This window comes from Olea europaea, unplaced genomic scaffold (assembly GCF_002742605.1).
Source record: "Olea europaea var. sylvestris unplaced genomic scaffold, O_europaea_v1 scaffold490, whole genome shotgun sequence".
Lineage (NCBI taxonomy): Eukaryota > Viridiplantae > Streptophyta > Magnoliopsida > Lamiales > Oleaceae > Olea > Olea europaea.
The window spans coordinates 30,438-48,196 of record NW_019263214.1 but is presented as its reverse complement, the minus strand read 5'-3'; the positions used below and the strand labels follow the sequence as shown (position 1 = coordinate 48,196).

The following is a 17,759-nucleotide window of genomic DNA, read 5'->3' as shown; positions in this document are numbered from 1 at the left end:
ATATACCTCTAGAAAAAGGATAGAATGGACTGACAATTTCAAAGCCAACAGTAAGAAAATAAACGAGGCTGTTGATCTTATACAATGAAGTAACGTCTGCTAGTTCTATTTAGAAATAACAAATAATTTTGTCCCAAGAAAAAATTGAACCAGAAACGTCTGCTAGTTCTATTTATAAATAACAAATATAGCAATGAAGTAACCATGTCTGAAGATCATGAGAGGATTCATATGACCTTATTGTTCAGCAAATGTTTGGATTATGGTAATGGCACATAACTTTCTGCAGTAAAGAATCGTTAAGGACTCCATTCAAGTGTAATATAAATGACATACGTCTCTAAAAAAGCTACAGCGTCCATATTGACCAACTAAATGTCATAGCATATGTAAATCAGCAGTAGCAACCCCATAATCAAGACTAATCTCCTTCATAGGAGGAATATTTTCTGTAGCAAACAGCATAAGGTGAGGGAAAGATACATTATTGTGATCATACAGCACGGGCTGTACCATAACGTTTGGAATTGAACTCTGGCTCATATAACATGCTACATTTCTCATTCTCGATACATCCATGGCAAAATCCAAAGGAGGAATTGGTGGATAAGATGGTCGAACATAGTCAGAAAATATCTGTGATAAATCCCCCCACTCAGCCCATCTGTCACCAAAACGACTTGGATAAATCAAACTATCACCATTCATTGTAAAAATCTGGGCTTGCTCACGCGTTAAAACAACTCCTGCGTACTCGCAAATAAAAGAGCCAGCTTGGATCAAGTCCAATGACCTCACTCCCCATTGTGTCTCCCTAGACCTAAACACTTCAAACCGATTCTTAGTTCCCTTTTGGGTCACACGATTACGGCAACTAGGAGGGCAACGACAGTGGGGCCCACACTCAAAAATCAATGGTTTTCCCCTCACAAGAATCCCATTTGAATCATAGGCAAACTCACCCCCATTTTTCTGTGCACAAAAGCAATTATCCCAACATCCCCCAACACACTCACATCCCATACCATTTCCATAATTAAAAACATACGACGGGAAAATGGTTGTAATAAGATACTCATGATAAACAGGCCCATAGTCCTCATCAATATCATTAAAGAAAAACACCGGCACATTCTCCTTTTTTCTAGATAAATCAAGTGTGATGTAACCTTTAGGACGCACTTCCAGTGGCCGAACCCTAAGTTTCCTCGCAAACTTCATAAGGCTACTTCCCATTTCCACCTGATTTTCAATCCTAACAAGTTTGAACTTATAAACCCCAAACCCCGACTTCCCCACATCAAACCAAGTGTCAGTTATCCTGTATAAGCCATCATAAACATAAACTTTACCACTAGCACCACCTTCATACTTAAAACCACGAATTACCCTTACCTCCAAGCCATAATACATGCTCCTCTCCATGGCCAAATTACCACTTTCCAATTTTTGGTGCATTGCCTGCCTGTTATGTTTGTCCTGTCCACCATGACCAGTATAAATGATCACATCCCCTCCATCTTCATCATCCTCATAACCCCCAGAAACAATAATGCTGGTGGCTATCGGTTCTCTGTTCGAGCTCTGACTGGCTGGGACATAATCAATCCCGGCCTGAGGATGACCGTGCAACCCGACAACAACCAACTCCATTCTGAAAAAGAAGACATCGCCAATTGCTATACCAGGGATTTCACCCAAGATCCTCTTATCACGATTCAACCACAAACCTGCATCTCTCATTAGTGCTGCCGCTTTCAAATCCCCTCTTGTCTTCTTCTGAGGGACCAGCAAATCACGGTGTTTATCATCCTCTGAGGTAGAAAATATACGCAGGGAGTCATAGAGCATCCTGGTCCGTCTGATTAGGTCCCGGAAGTAACGGTGGTCATCAGCCTTAAGATCCGTAACCCGGACTAGCTCAGATGAGCGTTGAGGGTACTTGCGAGTTCCCCGAGGCGAAATAACAACAGCCGGAAGCTGGGCTTCGTTCTTGGCAACTGGGACGATAGCCCCATAATTAGGATCGGACTCAGGGATAATGGAGACCTGGTCGTGCCTCTGAACACCCTGGGCAAAAGCTGAGCGGAAGAGGTCGGAAATGCGGTGAAATTCAGAGCACAAATCTGGTTCAGAAGAAGAAGTAGGAAACGGAGTTGACGCTGATGGAATGGAGGGTTTGAGGTCGGGTTGTGAATTAGCACCGGATGGCGGCGGAGGCGGCGGTGGTTCATCTATGGGTTCAAGCTTTGGCTCAATTTTGGGTGTATGTAAGGTTGAGGTTACAGGGGAGAAACTGGGATCAGGATATAGATTGAGGTCCAGAAATGGGATTGTAGAACTCATTTGTAATTTGCAACAAATTTTGTCGTTTAAGGTCAGGATTTGTTGCAGAGGTTTGAGAAAAAAATTCAAAAAACAAAAAAATAGATAGAGAGAGTGTGTGTGACAATGGGAGGTACGAAATGTAATATGCAAGAAAAATCTGAAATATTGTGAAAGTTAAGAATGCTGAGATGTTGTGGGCTGATAAACTGACAAAAATGCCCTTTGAATGATATGTTAGAAGCCTAGATCGAAGGACATATAGACCTCATTTGATAGAAATTTTTTATTTTTAAAAATTAATTTTTTGACAATTATTTTACTATTTTAATTGTCATTTTTTTCTTCTTCACTCATAAGTGAGATTCACTTTTATCTCCAACAATCAAAAAATCAATTCTCATAATCGCAACCGAACATGACCATCAAAAAGATAAATTTTTATATAAAAATTGATAAAATGTATAATTAAAAATTATATATCCTATAAAATATGTACTTATAATTAATTATTGATTTTAACTTATATTTTCAAATTTAAAATTGGACCAGACATAGTCATTGTAGTAAAGGTTCACAACTTTAACATTTTGTTCGCAAATACGTCTCCAACTTTTATTTTTTGAATAACTGTATCATCAACGTCATTCATCTGGATTGAGAAGTTTCATCTATTTTTCAGTTTGTCAATCTACTTTATCATTAAATGTAGAAAAATAGCAAAATGATAGTTTCATTATTTTAAATTAAATCATTCACCAACAAAGAAAATATGGTAATTTTAATATTTATAAAATGAAAATGAAAAAAAAAAAAAAAAGGAAATGAGGGGCAAATATTCTTCTGAAAGTGTTTGTTTTATTATTTAAAATTATGATGGCAAATAAGTCCTTTTATGTCCTCTTTACAAATTCTTTGAATAGAACCACTTACCTTAATTTTAGAGGCCCGTGGAGACCCTAATTATTTTAAAAGTGTAAATTTATTTGCTCTAATATAATTAAGAATTAAAATTTTCTTAAATTTTAGAACTAATCTGATTTCATTTTCTAGAATTAATTTGAATTCAATTTACGAAAGTCTCACAATATGTGACTTTTACCATTTCCATTATCACATGAAACAGATATATAAAGAAACTCGTTGAGACTTTCAAACTACATCATTACATTAAGTGACTTCTTGTCACCGTCTAAAATTTTAAATTGTTCGCAACTGTATTATTTTTCACCACACATTCACACAATAAATTATTCTACACACAAACCAATAAAATTTCTTTACTTTTTAACCACACATTCTCCAAAAAATATTATTCAAAACTTTTAACGTTCCCCATAATGGACAATGAACAGTGGCTAAAATTATATTAATTAAGGTTGTACTTCATATAAATTTTCCAACATTTTCTCTTTTTTCAGATTTGGGCATATTCATATCAATACTTCATTTATTTTTGAAAAGAAGGATTATGGCTACTACTGCTACTTCTGAATATGGAATTCCGAATTCTTACTTGAATGATTGTGGGTATTTTATAATTTAGATTTTGATGTGGGATAATTTTATTAAAAATAGGTCAGATAATTATTTCTTCTTGTAATAGGATCTTATTTATGGATTTTGTTATATGTACATAACAATTTACATAATGGTTTACCAACATATGATATGGTAAGATTTAATTGGATTAAAATCATATCAATCAGATAACTTTCTCATTTACATTTTGACACTTCATCATTATGTAATTAATTATGTACAAAAAGCATTTTCCCTTATTTTTCGTTTGGAGTTTGATTCTTTTAGGTTTTTTGCTACTTTTCTTTTCGGTTTTAGTTACTTGTCTTCCTTGAGCTATTATAGATTAAGAGATTATTTTGCGTCTATGAACATGGATTTCATAATTTTTTTTTTCACCAGTTCTTTGCAATAAAATTGCTCTTTAAAATTTTTCGAGTTTTTTCAATTTTATTCCTATTTCAAAAATTTCAATTTCATTTCCCCCAAAATATCTTGGATTAAGTGAAAATTGGAGGAAATTTTACATTTGAAAAATGGTAAAAAATAAAAAATAAAATAAAAAAATAAAAAATGTTTAATTCAGACAAAAGGGAAAGCAGCATTAAAAATCTATTTTTACTTTTGAAAATTTTTTATTTCTTACTTATACAGTTATACTTTACTTTGATTTTAAATTTTGTATTCCTTTTATTTTTTTTAATGTGTAAAATTGTGTAAAAGTCAACAGCTAAGGTGTGAAGACAAATAATAATATTACAACGTGAAGCAAGTGACAATAGGAGCCAAAACTAAGCTATATAAACTTACTGACCTAATAAAATTATAATAAATAATCACACCAAAAATTTATGTTTTGAGAATTTGAGACTAATTAGCTTTTTGAGTATTTTTAAACCCGTGATTTAAATAATGAATTTCTTTAATGTATATTTTAGAGCATGTTTGATGCCCTTTTTGCAAATAATGCATTTTTGAATACTGATTTGATGGAGTATGTGTGATTAAAAAATAAAGAAAAATTTTGGGTCTACATATAATATTATTTTTTTAAAGAATGTGTGGTTAAAAAGAAGATAGAGAAAAAATGTGTATTGAAAAAAATGGGAATCAAACAGAACCTTAGTATGCTGTATTAAACAATAATTCACGCTATCTTGTTACGATTATACGATACGAAATGTGTAATAGACAACTAAGTGGCCAATATAAGTTTCCCATGTTTAAGGACTTAGGCTTTTCAAGGAAGGGTAATATAGGAAATTGGTCAAAAAATTGACTTTTAAATTACACTAGCTCACACCAAACATTTGAACCAAACCACAATATTTAAATTAACAAATAACCTTTATTTTCCAGTGATCATCATGCTTGGCATATATGCTACACATAGGCCCACATTTATATATCTAAATGAAGTGTTAAATATTTTTTGAATTTGAGCTTTTATAGGTAATGTAAAATTAATAAACAATTAAACTTTACTCTCGAGATGAAAATAATGCTATTTCTTTTAACTACAAGGTAAGATTAAAAGAGAAATGTTGAAATTTGAAATTTCTAAATCTAGAAGACAAACGTAACTTTGCCCCTGTTTGGGCTCCATTATTTCATGGGAATAGTAATTTTTCAAAGAATGTGTGGTTGGGAAAAAAATTAGATTTACTTATAATATTATTTTATTGGAATATGTATGATTGATAAAAAGAGAGAAAAAAATGATTTTTAATTTAGTGGGAGACATATAGGGGCTTTGTGTGTCTCTTTTTTAATCAACATTTGCTAGAATCATAGTGCTTCTTGTACTATCAAGATTAAGGAATTTTGAGAATCGTCATGTAATTCGAGATCTACCTAATATACCAATCTTCATCATATTGAGCAGAGCATTAGATAGGGAGCAATACAAGTAGCCCAAGCCCAATTCTTTCTTACACACACACACTCTTGAGCAAACAATTGCTATTAAACATCAATCTGCTCAGATCAATCTTTTTTTCAAAAGAAATTATTCAATCTCATGAGAAGAAATTTAAATATCTTCATGTTGGATTAATTCAAATTACTGTTAAACCATTATTTCGACTTGGTATGGATATTCTTGTTCACTTAGCTCTTCAAGATAAGAGACTTTTCAAATTTAAAAATTCATTTTATCTCTCTTAGAATCAAATTTTGAAAGTGGTCCAATTTTTTTAAATTGTTATCCAAACTTTACTATCAATTTAAATGATGGAGCTCTTTTGAATGCCCTTAATCTTTACATTCAAACAAAAAATCTTGATATAAATGATTGTTCAAAAGTATTTGTTGTAATATATATAATATATTATAAGTTTATGAATACTCAATTCAATATTCGAGCTCTTCGTTCATCTCCTAAAGAAGAAAATCTTCTCGTGGAGGTCAACCTTTTTTATTCTAATACCATGATTCCTAAAAAGATATCATGAAATCTTCAATCTAGGGGACTTGAATGGGATTTTGAAAATGCTCAAACTCCGATTCTTGTTCCTAGAAGATCAATTTCTAATCGAATTATTTCATTTCCTGATGGAAAATGGCAAAATTATTTTTGACAGTGGCTCCTTTTCAAAAATCTCATTCTTCTATATTTGAAAATAGATTGAGAACTTCTTTCAAAATTTTCGATTTTCAACTTTTTTCTGATAAATTAAAAGGAGTTGATTTTACTCCAAAAGCTCAATATGCACCTGATAAAGATGAATCAGAACAGCATACTTCTTCTACTTTGTCTGATATGCTTCTAAATCCTGTTGAAAGGTTATATCAGTAATGTAATATCATTTTTTTTCTAGGGTAATTAGCACAAAACATCCCTACCTTTCGATGTTTTTGTGGAAAACGTCCCTACCTTTCATTTTTTGGCGGATTACACCCTTACCTTTACTTTTTTTTTGCGCAAAACGTCCTTCTGTCAACTCTCCGTTAAAATGCTCCCTTAAATCAAAAAGGTAATTAGCACAAAAGGTCCCTACCTTTTAAAGTTATTGTACAAAACGTCCCTACCTTTTATTTTTTAGCATAATTAGCATAAAAGGTCCCCACCTTTCAATATTATTGTGAAAAACGTCCTTACCTTTCGTTTTTAGCATTTTTACCCCTACATTTCACATTTCATTGCGCAAAAGGTCCTTTTTATCCATTTTTTCAATAAAACGACGATTTTACTCTGCTATTCAAATAAAACAAAAAGAAAAGATGAATTACCAACTGCAACCATAGTCCTTAAATTTTTAAAAAATTACAAAAAAATCATAAATTCTCAACCACCACCATTTTCACAACCTATCAAGCTGCCAACTATAACTTCACATAATACCACCTTTCAGCCACCATGCCCACCGGACTCCAGCACCATAAATGTGGTTGTTTCGGACAGATTGGTGACCAATACTATGGAGGAGGATATTGGGGAGAGTGAGGCGATGTTGTTGGTGGTGGAGTCCGATATGTGTTGTGGTCGAAAGTGGTGCTATATGGATCTATAGGTGGTGGCTTGGTGGGGTTGTGAAAGTAGCGGTAGTGGAGAATTTAGGATTTATTTGTAATATTTTGAAAGATTTAGAACTATGATTGCAATTAATTAATTATTTTTTTCTTTTCTTTTTGTTTTATTTCAATAGGAGGGTAAAATCGTCATTTTATTGAAAAAATGGATGAAAAGGACCTTTTGCGCAATGAAAGGTGAAATGTAGGGGTAAAAATGCTAAAAATGAAAGGTATGGACGTTTTGCACAATAATATTGAAAGGTAGGGACCTTTTGTGCTAATTACCTTTTTGATTTAACGGAGCATTTTAACGGAGAGTTGACAGAAGGACGTTTTGAGCAAAAAAAGGTAAAGTTAAGGGTGTAATCCGCCAAAAAATGAAAGGTAGGGACGTTTTCCACAAAAACATCGAAAGGTAGGGATGTTTTGTGCTAATTACCCTTTTTTCTACAGTGGATATAAAAAATGAATTTAAAACTGATCAAACTCCTTCAGTCAAATGTTTTTGAAAAACTCTTAGATCAATATTTTCAAAAGATGAAATTAAATCTTTATGAGAAGAATTTTATGATTTTCTTGAAAATTTAAGAGCCGATTTGGGAGTGATTTTAATAATTGATTTTTTGATCGTTAGGAAAAAAGTGGGTCCTGCAAGAGAAGAAGTCAAATATGACGGTTGGAATAATGAAATAACGGTAAAAAAATCAATTTTTTGAAGGAAAAAATCACTCCCAAACAGGCTCTAAGTTTTTATGAATGGGCACATTTTAATGTTTTGGGAAAAAGATTTTTAAAAATTCTATTCAAAATACCTATGTTAATAAAAAGATATGGAAAACTCCTTCTGGACAAAGTCTTCAATTGAAACATCGTCTGATGCAAAAAAAAAAAAAAAAATAGTTGTTTCTCATGGAAACACTGAAGTAATTGCATCTCCTATCAAACAACTCCCAGTTGATAGATCAAAGGAATTTGAAACTACAGCAAAAGATATCATTTAATCTTTGAACAATTATACTAATAATTTTCTTCAATCTATGTGTTCTCAATCATCGAGAATTGAAGCGAATTCTGATTCTGATGCTTCTTCATCTAAAAAAGATGAAAAGCAACATATAGAAAATCAAAGTTTGTTTCGAAATTGGGTAAAGACAATTTGTCTAGTGAATCCAGTATTTTACAAGAACTTGTAAAACAAATTTCAAAATTAGGATCTTCACAACACATTGGATGATTTTGGCAATTTTCAAAATCAATTTTCTAACAATAAATTGAGAGGTCAAAATACTAATCTTCTAAATTATTATTCTCGTCATTCTTATCCTGATATGTGTTATGATGAAAAGAAGAAATATCAAGTAACCTATAGCGGTGATGAATTAAGTGAATGGAATCTTGATGATATGGCAGAATATCAAATTATCAATTTCCTCGAAAATATGGCAATTTGCTATGCTGCATATGTTAGTAAAGGTTATTCTTCTTATGATTCCATGTCAAATCTTGTTCAAGGTTTCACCGAACAATTAAAAAACTGGTGGAATAATTATTTGACTACAGAAGATAGAACAACTATAGAATTTGCAGTCGATTCTCAAGGAAATATTCCCCAAACATTTTATTAAAACTCCCAATTTACTTCATGAAAGGTCTTTTTGAAATTCTTATGAATCTTACTTGTCTAAAGCTTCATGATTTTCGCTGGTACAAAAATATGTTTATGACCAGAGTTTTAATTTGTGAAGACTATAATCAATCTTTTTGGAAAGAAAGATTTATTTTTGGACATCCTAAACTCTTTGCAGAAAGAGATAGAAATTCAATCAAACTTCAATATAATGAACTTTTCCATATGCTATTCTAACTTATGGTGAAATCATTAATTTCGTCAATAAGAAAGGATCAGCATTATGTAATGATCTCAAACTTAAGGCCAAATTGAAATCAGAAAGATCTGAAAGTTGAAAAGAACTTGAATCATTCTGCGAACAATATGGTCATACGAAAATTATTCCTCCTCCTTCAAAATTGGGAAAAAAAAATGTCCTTCTTATACAAGATAGGAAAAAAAATCAAGAAGAAAAATCTTATCAAAAATTTTATCCTTCAAAATTTTCAAAAAGAAAGTTTTCAAAGAAAAAGAAATTTAAAAATTCAAAATCCTCCAATATTACATATTGGAATAGTAATCAAAATAGGTCATTATTCAAATAAATGTCCTATGAAGGGAATTATTAATAATTTTCAAATAGGCAAAGATATTGACCTTGAACTTCTTAATTTAATCAATTCTAACTCAAATGAAGAGTCTGAGTATAATTTGGAACAAGTTTATCAACATCAAGAAGACTCTGATGTTGAAACCAATTCAAATTCATCATCCTCTTCAAGTTAAGGTAAAAAAGTTCGTGGTTGTAAAATCACAAATGTTCTTACCAAAGAAGAACTTATTTAAGAAATAGTTTAGAAAATTGAAAATCTTCAACTTAAAAAAAAAAGAAAGTTTTATGCTCTTCTTCCTTCAAAATCAGTAGAACCATTTAATATACAAAATATATTAAACGGGTTTAAAATTGAATCATTTTCAAATATTTCAAAATCTTCTAATTCTGATTTAAGATCAGCAATAAAAAGCATGAAAACTCAACTTTCAACTCTTTAACGTCAAATAAAAGATGTTCAAATGGAAGTTATACTCTTGAAAACTAAAAATTTAGAACAAAAATATAATGCCAAACAAAAGTCCAAATCTTCTCATGAATCTTCTTCCTCTGATGAAGAAATTCCTCCTTCAAAACATCATATGACTGATGAGGAAAAAGTCAACGTTATCAATCGAATTCAACTTCAAGAAGGCATTCTGCAATGACTATCGTAGTCAATAAAGAATACAAATTTACTTCCAAAGTTCTTATTGACTCAAGAGCAGATCAAAATTATACAAGGGAATGACTTAATCCTACAGAATAGTTTGTAAAGACTACTAAACTTCTATATGGTGCTAGTAGTATTAAAACTTAACATTCAGTATAAACTTTCTAAAGCTTATGTTTGTAATTCAAATATTTGTTTTAAATATATATTTTATCTTGTAAAAGATTTAGATCAAGAAGTAATTATTGGTACATCTTTTATTGTTCAAATTTATTCTTTTCAAGTTGATTCAAAAGATATTACAACAAAAATCTTTTATCAAGAAATATTTTTTAAATTTACAAATTCTCATTCATTTAAATATGTCAATTCTTTAAAAGAAGCATTAATTTCAAAAAATATTAATAATATCAATTTAAGAAAATTTTCATAAAGAAGAAATTAAATTTCGAAGAATTGAAAAACAATTGAAAAATTTTTCAGTTAAAGAGAAAATTTTAGATTTTAAAAAAAAATTGAAAATTAAATATATTCAACTATCCCTAATGCTTTTTGGAATAAAAAAAAAACATATTATATCTCTTCCTTACGTTTTGTGATTTTCATGAGTCAATGATTCTTACAAAATCTCCTTCTATTCAAATGAATAAAGAATTACATAATTTCTGCATCAAAGAAATCAATGAATTATTAAAAAAGAAACTTATAAGGCCAAGCAAATATCCTAGGAGTTGTTCAGCCTTTTATGTCAATAAATCTGTCGAAAATTGAACGAGGTGCTCCAAGACTCGTTATCAATTACAAACCCCTCAATAAACTCTTCAATGGATTAGATATCCATTACCTCAAAAGAAAGATATGTTAAATTGATTACTCAAAACTACTATCTTCTCCTAATTTAATACAAAATCTGGATTCTGACAAATTCAAATTAAAGCAGAAGATAGATATAAAACTACTTTCAATGTTCCATTTGGCTAATATGAATGGAATGTCATGCCTTTTGAACTAAAAAAAATGCTCCTTTAGAATTTCAAAAAATTATGGACCATATTTTATATCCTTATCAAAATTTTATTATTGTTTACTTTGATGATGTTCTAATTTATTCTAAAAGTTTAGAACAACATTTTAAGCATCTCAATATCTTTACTCGTGTTATTAAAAACAATGGATTAGCAGTTTCTATAAAGAAAGTTGTTTTGTGTCAAACACGTATATGGTTCTTAGGTCATTACATACACTTAGGAATGCTTGTACCAATTTAAACAAGTCTAAAATTTGCTGATAAATTTTTAGATGAAATTCTAGAGAAGACAAGTTTGTAGCGTTTTTTTTTTTTTTTTAAGGTTTTATCAATTATGTGGTCAATTTTGTCGGAGGCATACGTAAAATCCGTGCCCTTCTTTTTCAAAGGCCACAGAAAAATCAATTACCATGGAGTAATGATCACACTTTAGCTGTCCAAAAAGTCAAGCTAGCTATGAGAAGTATTCTATGTCTTTCAACCCTTGACCCTATTGCCTTTATTATTTTTGAGACTAAGGATCTGATATTGGATATGGTTGAATTTTAAAACGGATTCCAAAAAAGTCAAATCAATAACAGTTGGTTAGGTTTCATAGTGGAGTGTGAATCGGCCCTCAAAAGAACTATTCAAAATTTCAAGATAATTTAATTAATAAAAAAATCATTTTGAAAACAAACTGTAAATCATCAAAAGATGTTTTACAGAAAGATGCAAAGAATCTTGTTTCAAAACAAATATTTATAAGATGGCAGGCGAGGTTGTCCTATTTTGATTTTTAAATACTATATATACAACGAAAATTCAATCTCCTTGCAAACTTCCTTACAAGAGAGCTTATATAGAAAAAGAGAATTGTGAGATATTCAATATTAAAAAAAAAAAAAAAAAGAGTCGATGAATGGGGGAGACATCTTATCAAAGAAAGAGGGTGAAATTTCAAAAATAGAAAAAAAAAAATTCAATGGCGTCCTCGGAAGCTTCATTTTAAAAGAAAAGTAGCCGAAAAAAGACTACTATCCCATTATTTTCAATTGATAATTATATTCAATGATCATTATCAAGAAAAGAAGAACAAGGTTCTTGGCCTTCTCAAAATAATCAAAATACTATCCTTTCAACTTTGGTATTCAAAAAGCCTACTCAGACTAAAAATGTTTTAGAACAAATGAAACCTTCAAATTTTAAACAAACTGTTCAAGGTCTTGGAAAACTACCTCAAGTAAACCCTCCAAACACTTTTCAATACTTGCTCAAATCTATATATATTCCAGTTTTCGAAATTGAAACATCATGGATAAATATATATTCATCTCTAAATAAATGTCTTCAATACCCTTTTCCTTCAAAATTTCAATTCATGCCTATAATATTAAAAAATCCAGAAAGTTTTATGAAACTATCCTCATAAAAACTGGATTAGTCATCATAACTCAAACAAAAAATCCTCTAAATCCAAAAACAATTGATTTTTCAAAAATGACTAGACAAAAAGTGTTGTCATATGAAGACTGGGGACAACAACCTTGGAATGAAAAGAGAACGCGTCTCTCAAAAGACGAATCATTTAAATCTCATTTCTATTATTTTGATTACAACGATGCCTGATATAATGTATTTTACTTTAGATCAGTAACTCATTTTTAGTTCATTTTGTTTAATCAAAATTGTAATTCAATTTTTTCAAAATTGTTTCAAACTTGGTTAGATTGTTTTGGACTTGATGAAATTTTTTTACCTAGTCTCACTCACGAAGGATTCGGACACTTCAGAAAGGAGGCAAAAACCTTTTTAAAGCCTCAAGAAAATATTTTGTTCTAGTTCGCATTCAATATGAAAGTCTCATAGATATTTTGTTAGGACTACTTTATTTATCAAGATCAAAACTTTGAATATCGAGTTCAAAGAATTATTCAGACATTCAAATAAAATAGTAGTTAAAATTCCATGAAACTAATTGTTATCCTAAAGCAGTAAATTCATGGATTCAAGAATAAACAAATACCAACGTCCCAAAAATTTCAAAGAAAGAACTAGATAAAAATGCCGATTTTGTTTCAGAAAAATCAAAATTAATGGCCATGTTCAATCAATATAAGATTCTAGAAGAATTAACAATTATTTTTGAGAAAATTGCCCCTCTAGCAGAAACTACTTTAAAGAAATCAAAATCAATTCAAGATAGTTCTTCTCAAATAGGTTCTGAAGACTATGCCCAAAGCAATGGAGATGATTGTTATAGATTAGATGTTGATGAACTACTTGCTCAAGAAGAAGCTCAAAAGAATGCGAAATGACTATATGGACCCAGCAATCTAGAAGAACTTAAAAAATATCAGGCTTATAAGTCAAAAGATGTTTTATTTAAATTATGTTTGCCACCTCAAAAGTTGTTCCTACCAGCACTACCTACACTCAGAAGAACATAAAACTTTAAGAAAGTTGATTTATTAAAATTGATTCTCATTATTCAAAAAGCTAGACAAAGAAGACAAAAATTTCAAAATCATGGTAGACAAAAGATTATTCAAAGGACAGATAATATTGAAATCAAAGATTCTTCAACTAAACTCAAAAAAGAAAATAAGAAATTTCAGGTCCAGAGCTCAAAGACTTCAAGGCAATTTGCAAGATAGGTTAATATTCCAATTTTACTAAAATATGCTACTTTAGAACAAAGAACATTTTCTCCATACTTCAAGTAGACTATATATATATATATATATATATATATATATATATATATAGTCAAGTGCCAAAATAATAAGAAGAAGAAGAAGAAGAAGGTCTTCCCCGAACTTTGTCCCTAATTTTGACTTTGTTGTAGATCAATGTGAACTTTTGTCATTCTATTTGCTACCTTATGGCTATACAACTATTGTTATGCAAGGGATATGGCCTGAGATCCTCTTTTCACGATTCAACCACAAACTTGCATGCCTCATTAGTGATGCAACCTTCGAATCCCCTCTTGTCCTGTTCTAAGATACCAATAAATTATGGTGTTTATCATCCTCTGAGGCAAAAAATATGTACTTAGATGATCATTTTAGAACATTAACAATTATGTGTGTTGAGAACTATTAACATGAGAATACAAAATTCCATTACAGAAATTTTGATACTTTTAATTGATTAGAGTGGAATGATAAAAGAGTGATACTCGATCTTACGATGGCCCTAGAACCAAAAATCTATAGAGAAACGTTGGACAATTTCAAGTCCAACTTGCTGAACTTTTAAGTACTTGTTTTCTCTTATTATAAAGAGGAAGCATGCTCTTGAATAACAAATTGACACGAATTCTGAATTACTAATTTTGCCAAATTAGTACGGGATTCTAAATATTGATAAAGACGTTCATTTTTAGAACATATACACGATAATACATAACATTGAACCCTCCAAGCTCGACCCCTACCTCTCTATTCAAACTGATACAATATGGAACGCTAGGAAAACATTGGGAATCGACTTCGACTCTTGTAAATCTCTCATCTTTTAAAGTCTTTTTATTAGAGCTTCTATATCTACGATATTGCAAGAAGAAAGTTCACAAAACATCACAAATTTGCCACTACGATACTTTCTAATTCAACTTGATAGAGGACTTTGACTAAGGGTATAGCATTATGTTGACTTTGGCCACTTTCCCAAACCGCTAAATCGGGTATAAGTAATTGGCATCACTCCATCTTTTCAACATGAAAAGCGAGTAGGGACTGTAGGGACCACGTACAGTTCCCTAACGATCTACAAAGTCCCATATTTTAGCAATGTTTACAACCGCCCTATTGCAATTAATCGATTCTTGTCTTTTGAGTTTTTGGTCGGCAATTCATCATCACTCCCCTCTCCAAAATCCGAAACTTGTTGGCTCCGAACCATTCTCCATACTTTGAAACTGGGAAGCAAGTGATTAGCATTACTCCACCGTTTCAGCACGTGCAATGAGAAGGGGCCTCAAGGGCAGAGGTAGAGGGGAGCTAGGATGGGCTATAGCATAGCGCAACCCCCCAAACTACATGGAAAATTAAGAATAATTTGTTCAATTTTGGTGTGTTAGCCTAGCTCAAGTTGGAATTCAAACCCAAACTCAATGCTCAATTAATCAAATCTTATTGAAGATGCTACAATTATTAAATACTATTTTCATGACATTTATGAAACGTGAAAATCTTCTTCTTCTTCTTCTTCCTTTTTTTTTTTTTTTCTAATTAAGCATTTTATTTAATGCGTGTTTGACTAAATCTACTTATGGTAATTAAGTAAAATTTATAATTGAAAATTTGTATTTATTGGATCTAAAAATTACTTAATTTTAATAGTTAGAGACACTATACACTACATGTTTTGCTAAGCTTAATGGCAATTAATTTTTTATTTTTATATATGTTTCATATGTTACCTATTCATACTTATAAGAAAAAAATTAATTATTTTTATCATGAAATAGATGTTATGATCAAAAGAAATAACATGCTCTAGGACCCCGTTTGGCTCCCTTTAAATATCATCAATTTAAATTAATTTTTTCTCTCTTCTATTTTCAACTACACAATCATCAATAAAATGATATTACACGAAAATCGAAAATTTTTCATTCTTTTACAACCACTATTTTTTCAAAAAAATATTATTTCTCCTATTATAATTCAAATTAATGGGGGCCAAACGGGGGCTAGATTTGATCTTGTCAATAAAAAGAATATTTGTTAAAATGTATTTATTTATAAATTAATCTATATATAAGCATATTCTTGAAACTAAGCAAAATATAGACATGAATTAAATGTAATTTCTTTAGACCCTCATAATTCTTAGTCGATTTTTCTCTTTAGATGTGATTCCTCACTCACTATGAAATGAATTGATATAGACTAATAATATTTTGGAACAATAACATATAGTGATGTATTATTGATTACATGTTTCTACCAAAGCTTTCAGTAGTTTGAAAATAATAGTCATCAAATTTATTTAGAATAGTATTCATTAAATAATTTCTTAGTTTTTCATTGTTGCATGTGTCCTTTGTTTATTTCGGTCATGATTCAACTAGTTTATATTTTCTAAAGTAAGTGTCGATTTTTTGTTTGGCACTTTTTGTCGTGAATGTCATGAATTCAACCTCTTGCAACGTGAGCTTTTTTAAATTTTGGCCAATCCTAAGATCATTTTTTGGCTCCACCCTTGAGGGGCCTTGTACTCCACCGTGAGGATTCACACAGTGTCATATTTTAACCTTGTCTATGACCACCCCATTAGAAATTTGTCCTTTCGAGTCTTTTACTGGCAATTCGTCATTGCTTAAATCAATCACCTCTCCCAAATTTGCAACCTGAGTTGGCTCAGAATGCTCCATCTCTATTTCAATAGGAAAAAGCTCTGCGTCCAAGGGATTGTGTGGCACAAACACCCCCTGGACGTCCAGGAGGTGGTTCAAGCAGCAGGATCTGTTTCAACAATATCAAATGATTGATCCTTTGCACTCACTTATTAACAAAAATGGAACAAAGAAGGGCCGCAGTATGGAGAAGATATTACAAATTAACAAACTATTATCAGCCATTAACTCGGTACATTCAAATAATTGCTCGGTATTACTAGCTAACATGCTTAAGCTAGGATTAAGTTGTCATCTATTATTATTATTGAGACTATCGAAGCATTGAAAGTAACACGAGTGAGAAGAAAGACCTAAACTTGCCTATTTAGAAATCAAATTTTGCTTGTTCTTACGCTAAGGTTAGATTTTCTAAAGCTTACGATTGCGCAATGTACTAGACGAGGGAGATAACTCGATCATATTGCACAGCCCAAACTCCAATATGCTTAGAAGATGAATTGTAGCCTTAAGTTGAGCCCTGCTAGTAACGTGTTAAAAGACAATATATACATGATATACACGTAATCGTCCCTTATAACTTAAACTTTTGGCCCTTGTATTTCAGCCATAATCAATAATGACTCAATATGCAACCCCAATATATTAAAATTATGTGCATTAAAACCAATAGTTTATTTAAGTGAAAAATGTGTTTATATATATATATACACACACACACGTATATATGATAAAGACCAAATGAATATAAATTAGAATGCAAGTGTGACCAAATGTACATTGTAATATTAATAATAATTAAAAAAAAGTCATTGTTGACATATATATATATATATATATATATAAAGACAAAAATATTGACCAAATTTCAGTAGATAATTGGTCCATCTTTGCGAAGAAAGGGTATTATAGGAAATTGAAGAAAAAATCTTGACTTTCTCATTACAGTAGCTCACAACAAACTCTTTCAATCAAACCATGATTTAAATTCAAATTACAAATTCTATTTATTTTTGTCAACATCATTGTAGTTGCAAATATGATTCACGCATGCCACATAATTATATATCTAAGCTAAGTGTTCAGTATTCTGAAATATATTTGTCTATGTGAATTTTTTATTTTTCAAAGCAATGAAAAACTGAAACGTGT

At 30.8% G+C, this 17,759-nt stretch overlaps 1 protein-coding gene across 1 annotated transcript; it reads right to left on the bottom strand.

Moving 5' to 3' along the window:
• Positions 1–378: 378 nt before the first annotated feature.
• Positions 379–2,475, bottom strand: LOC111388414 (histone-lysine N-methyltransferase family member SUVH9-like). The gene has a single exon (XM_023013104.1). The coding sequence runs from the start codon at positions 2,344–2,346 to the stop codon at positions 379–381; it is 1,968 nt and encodes a 655-aa protein (XP_022868872.1). The 5' UTR covers positions 2,347–2,475.
• Positions 2,476–17,759: the final 15,284 nt, after the last annotated feature.

What these genes read in the sequence shown, in the direction of transcription:
- LOC111388414 (XM_023013104.1), bottom strand. Translation starts at nt 2,346, where the DNA reads ATGAGTTCTACAATCCCATTTCTGGACCTCAATCTATATCCTGATCCC.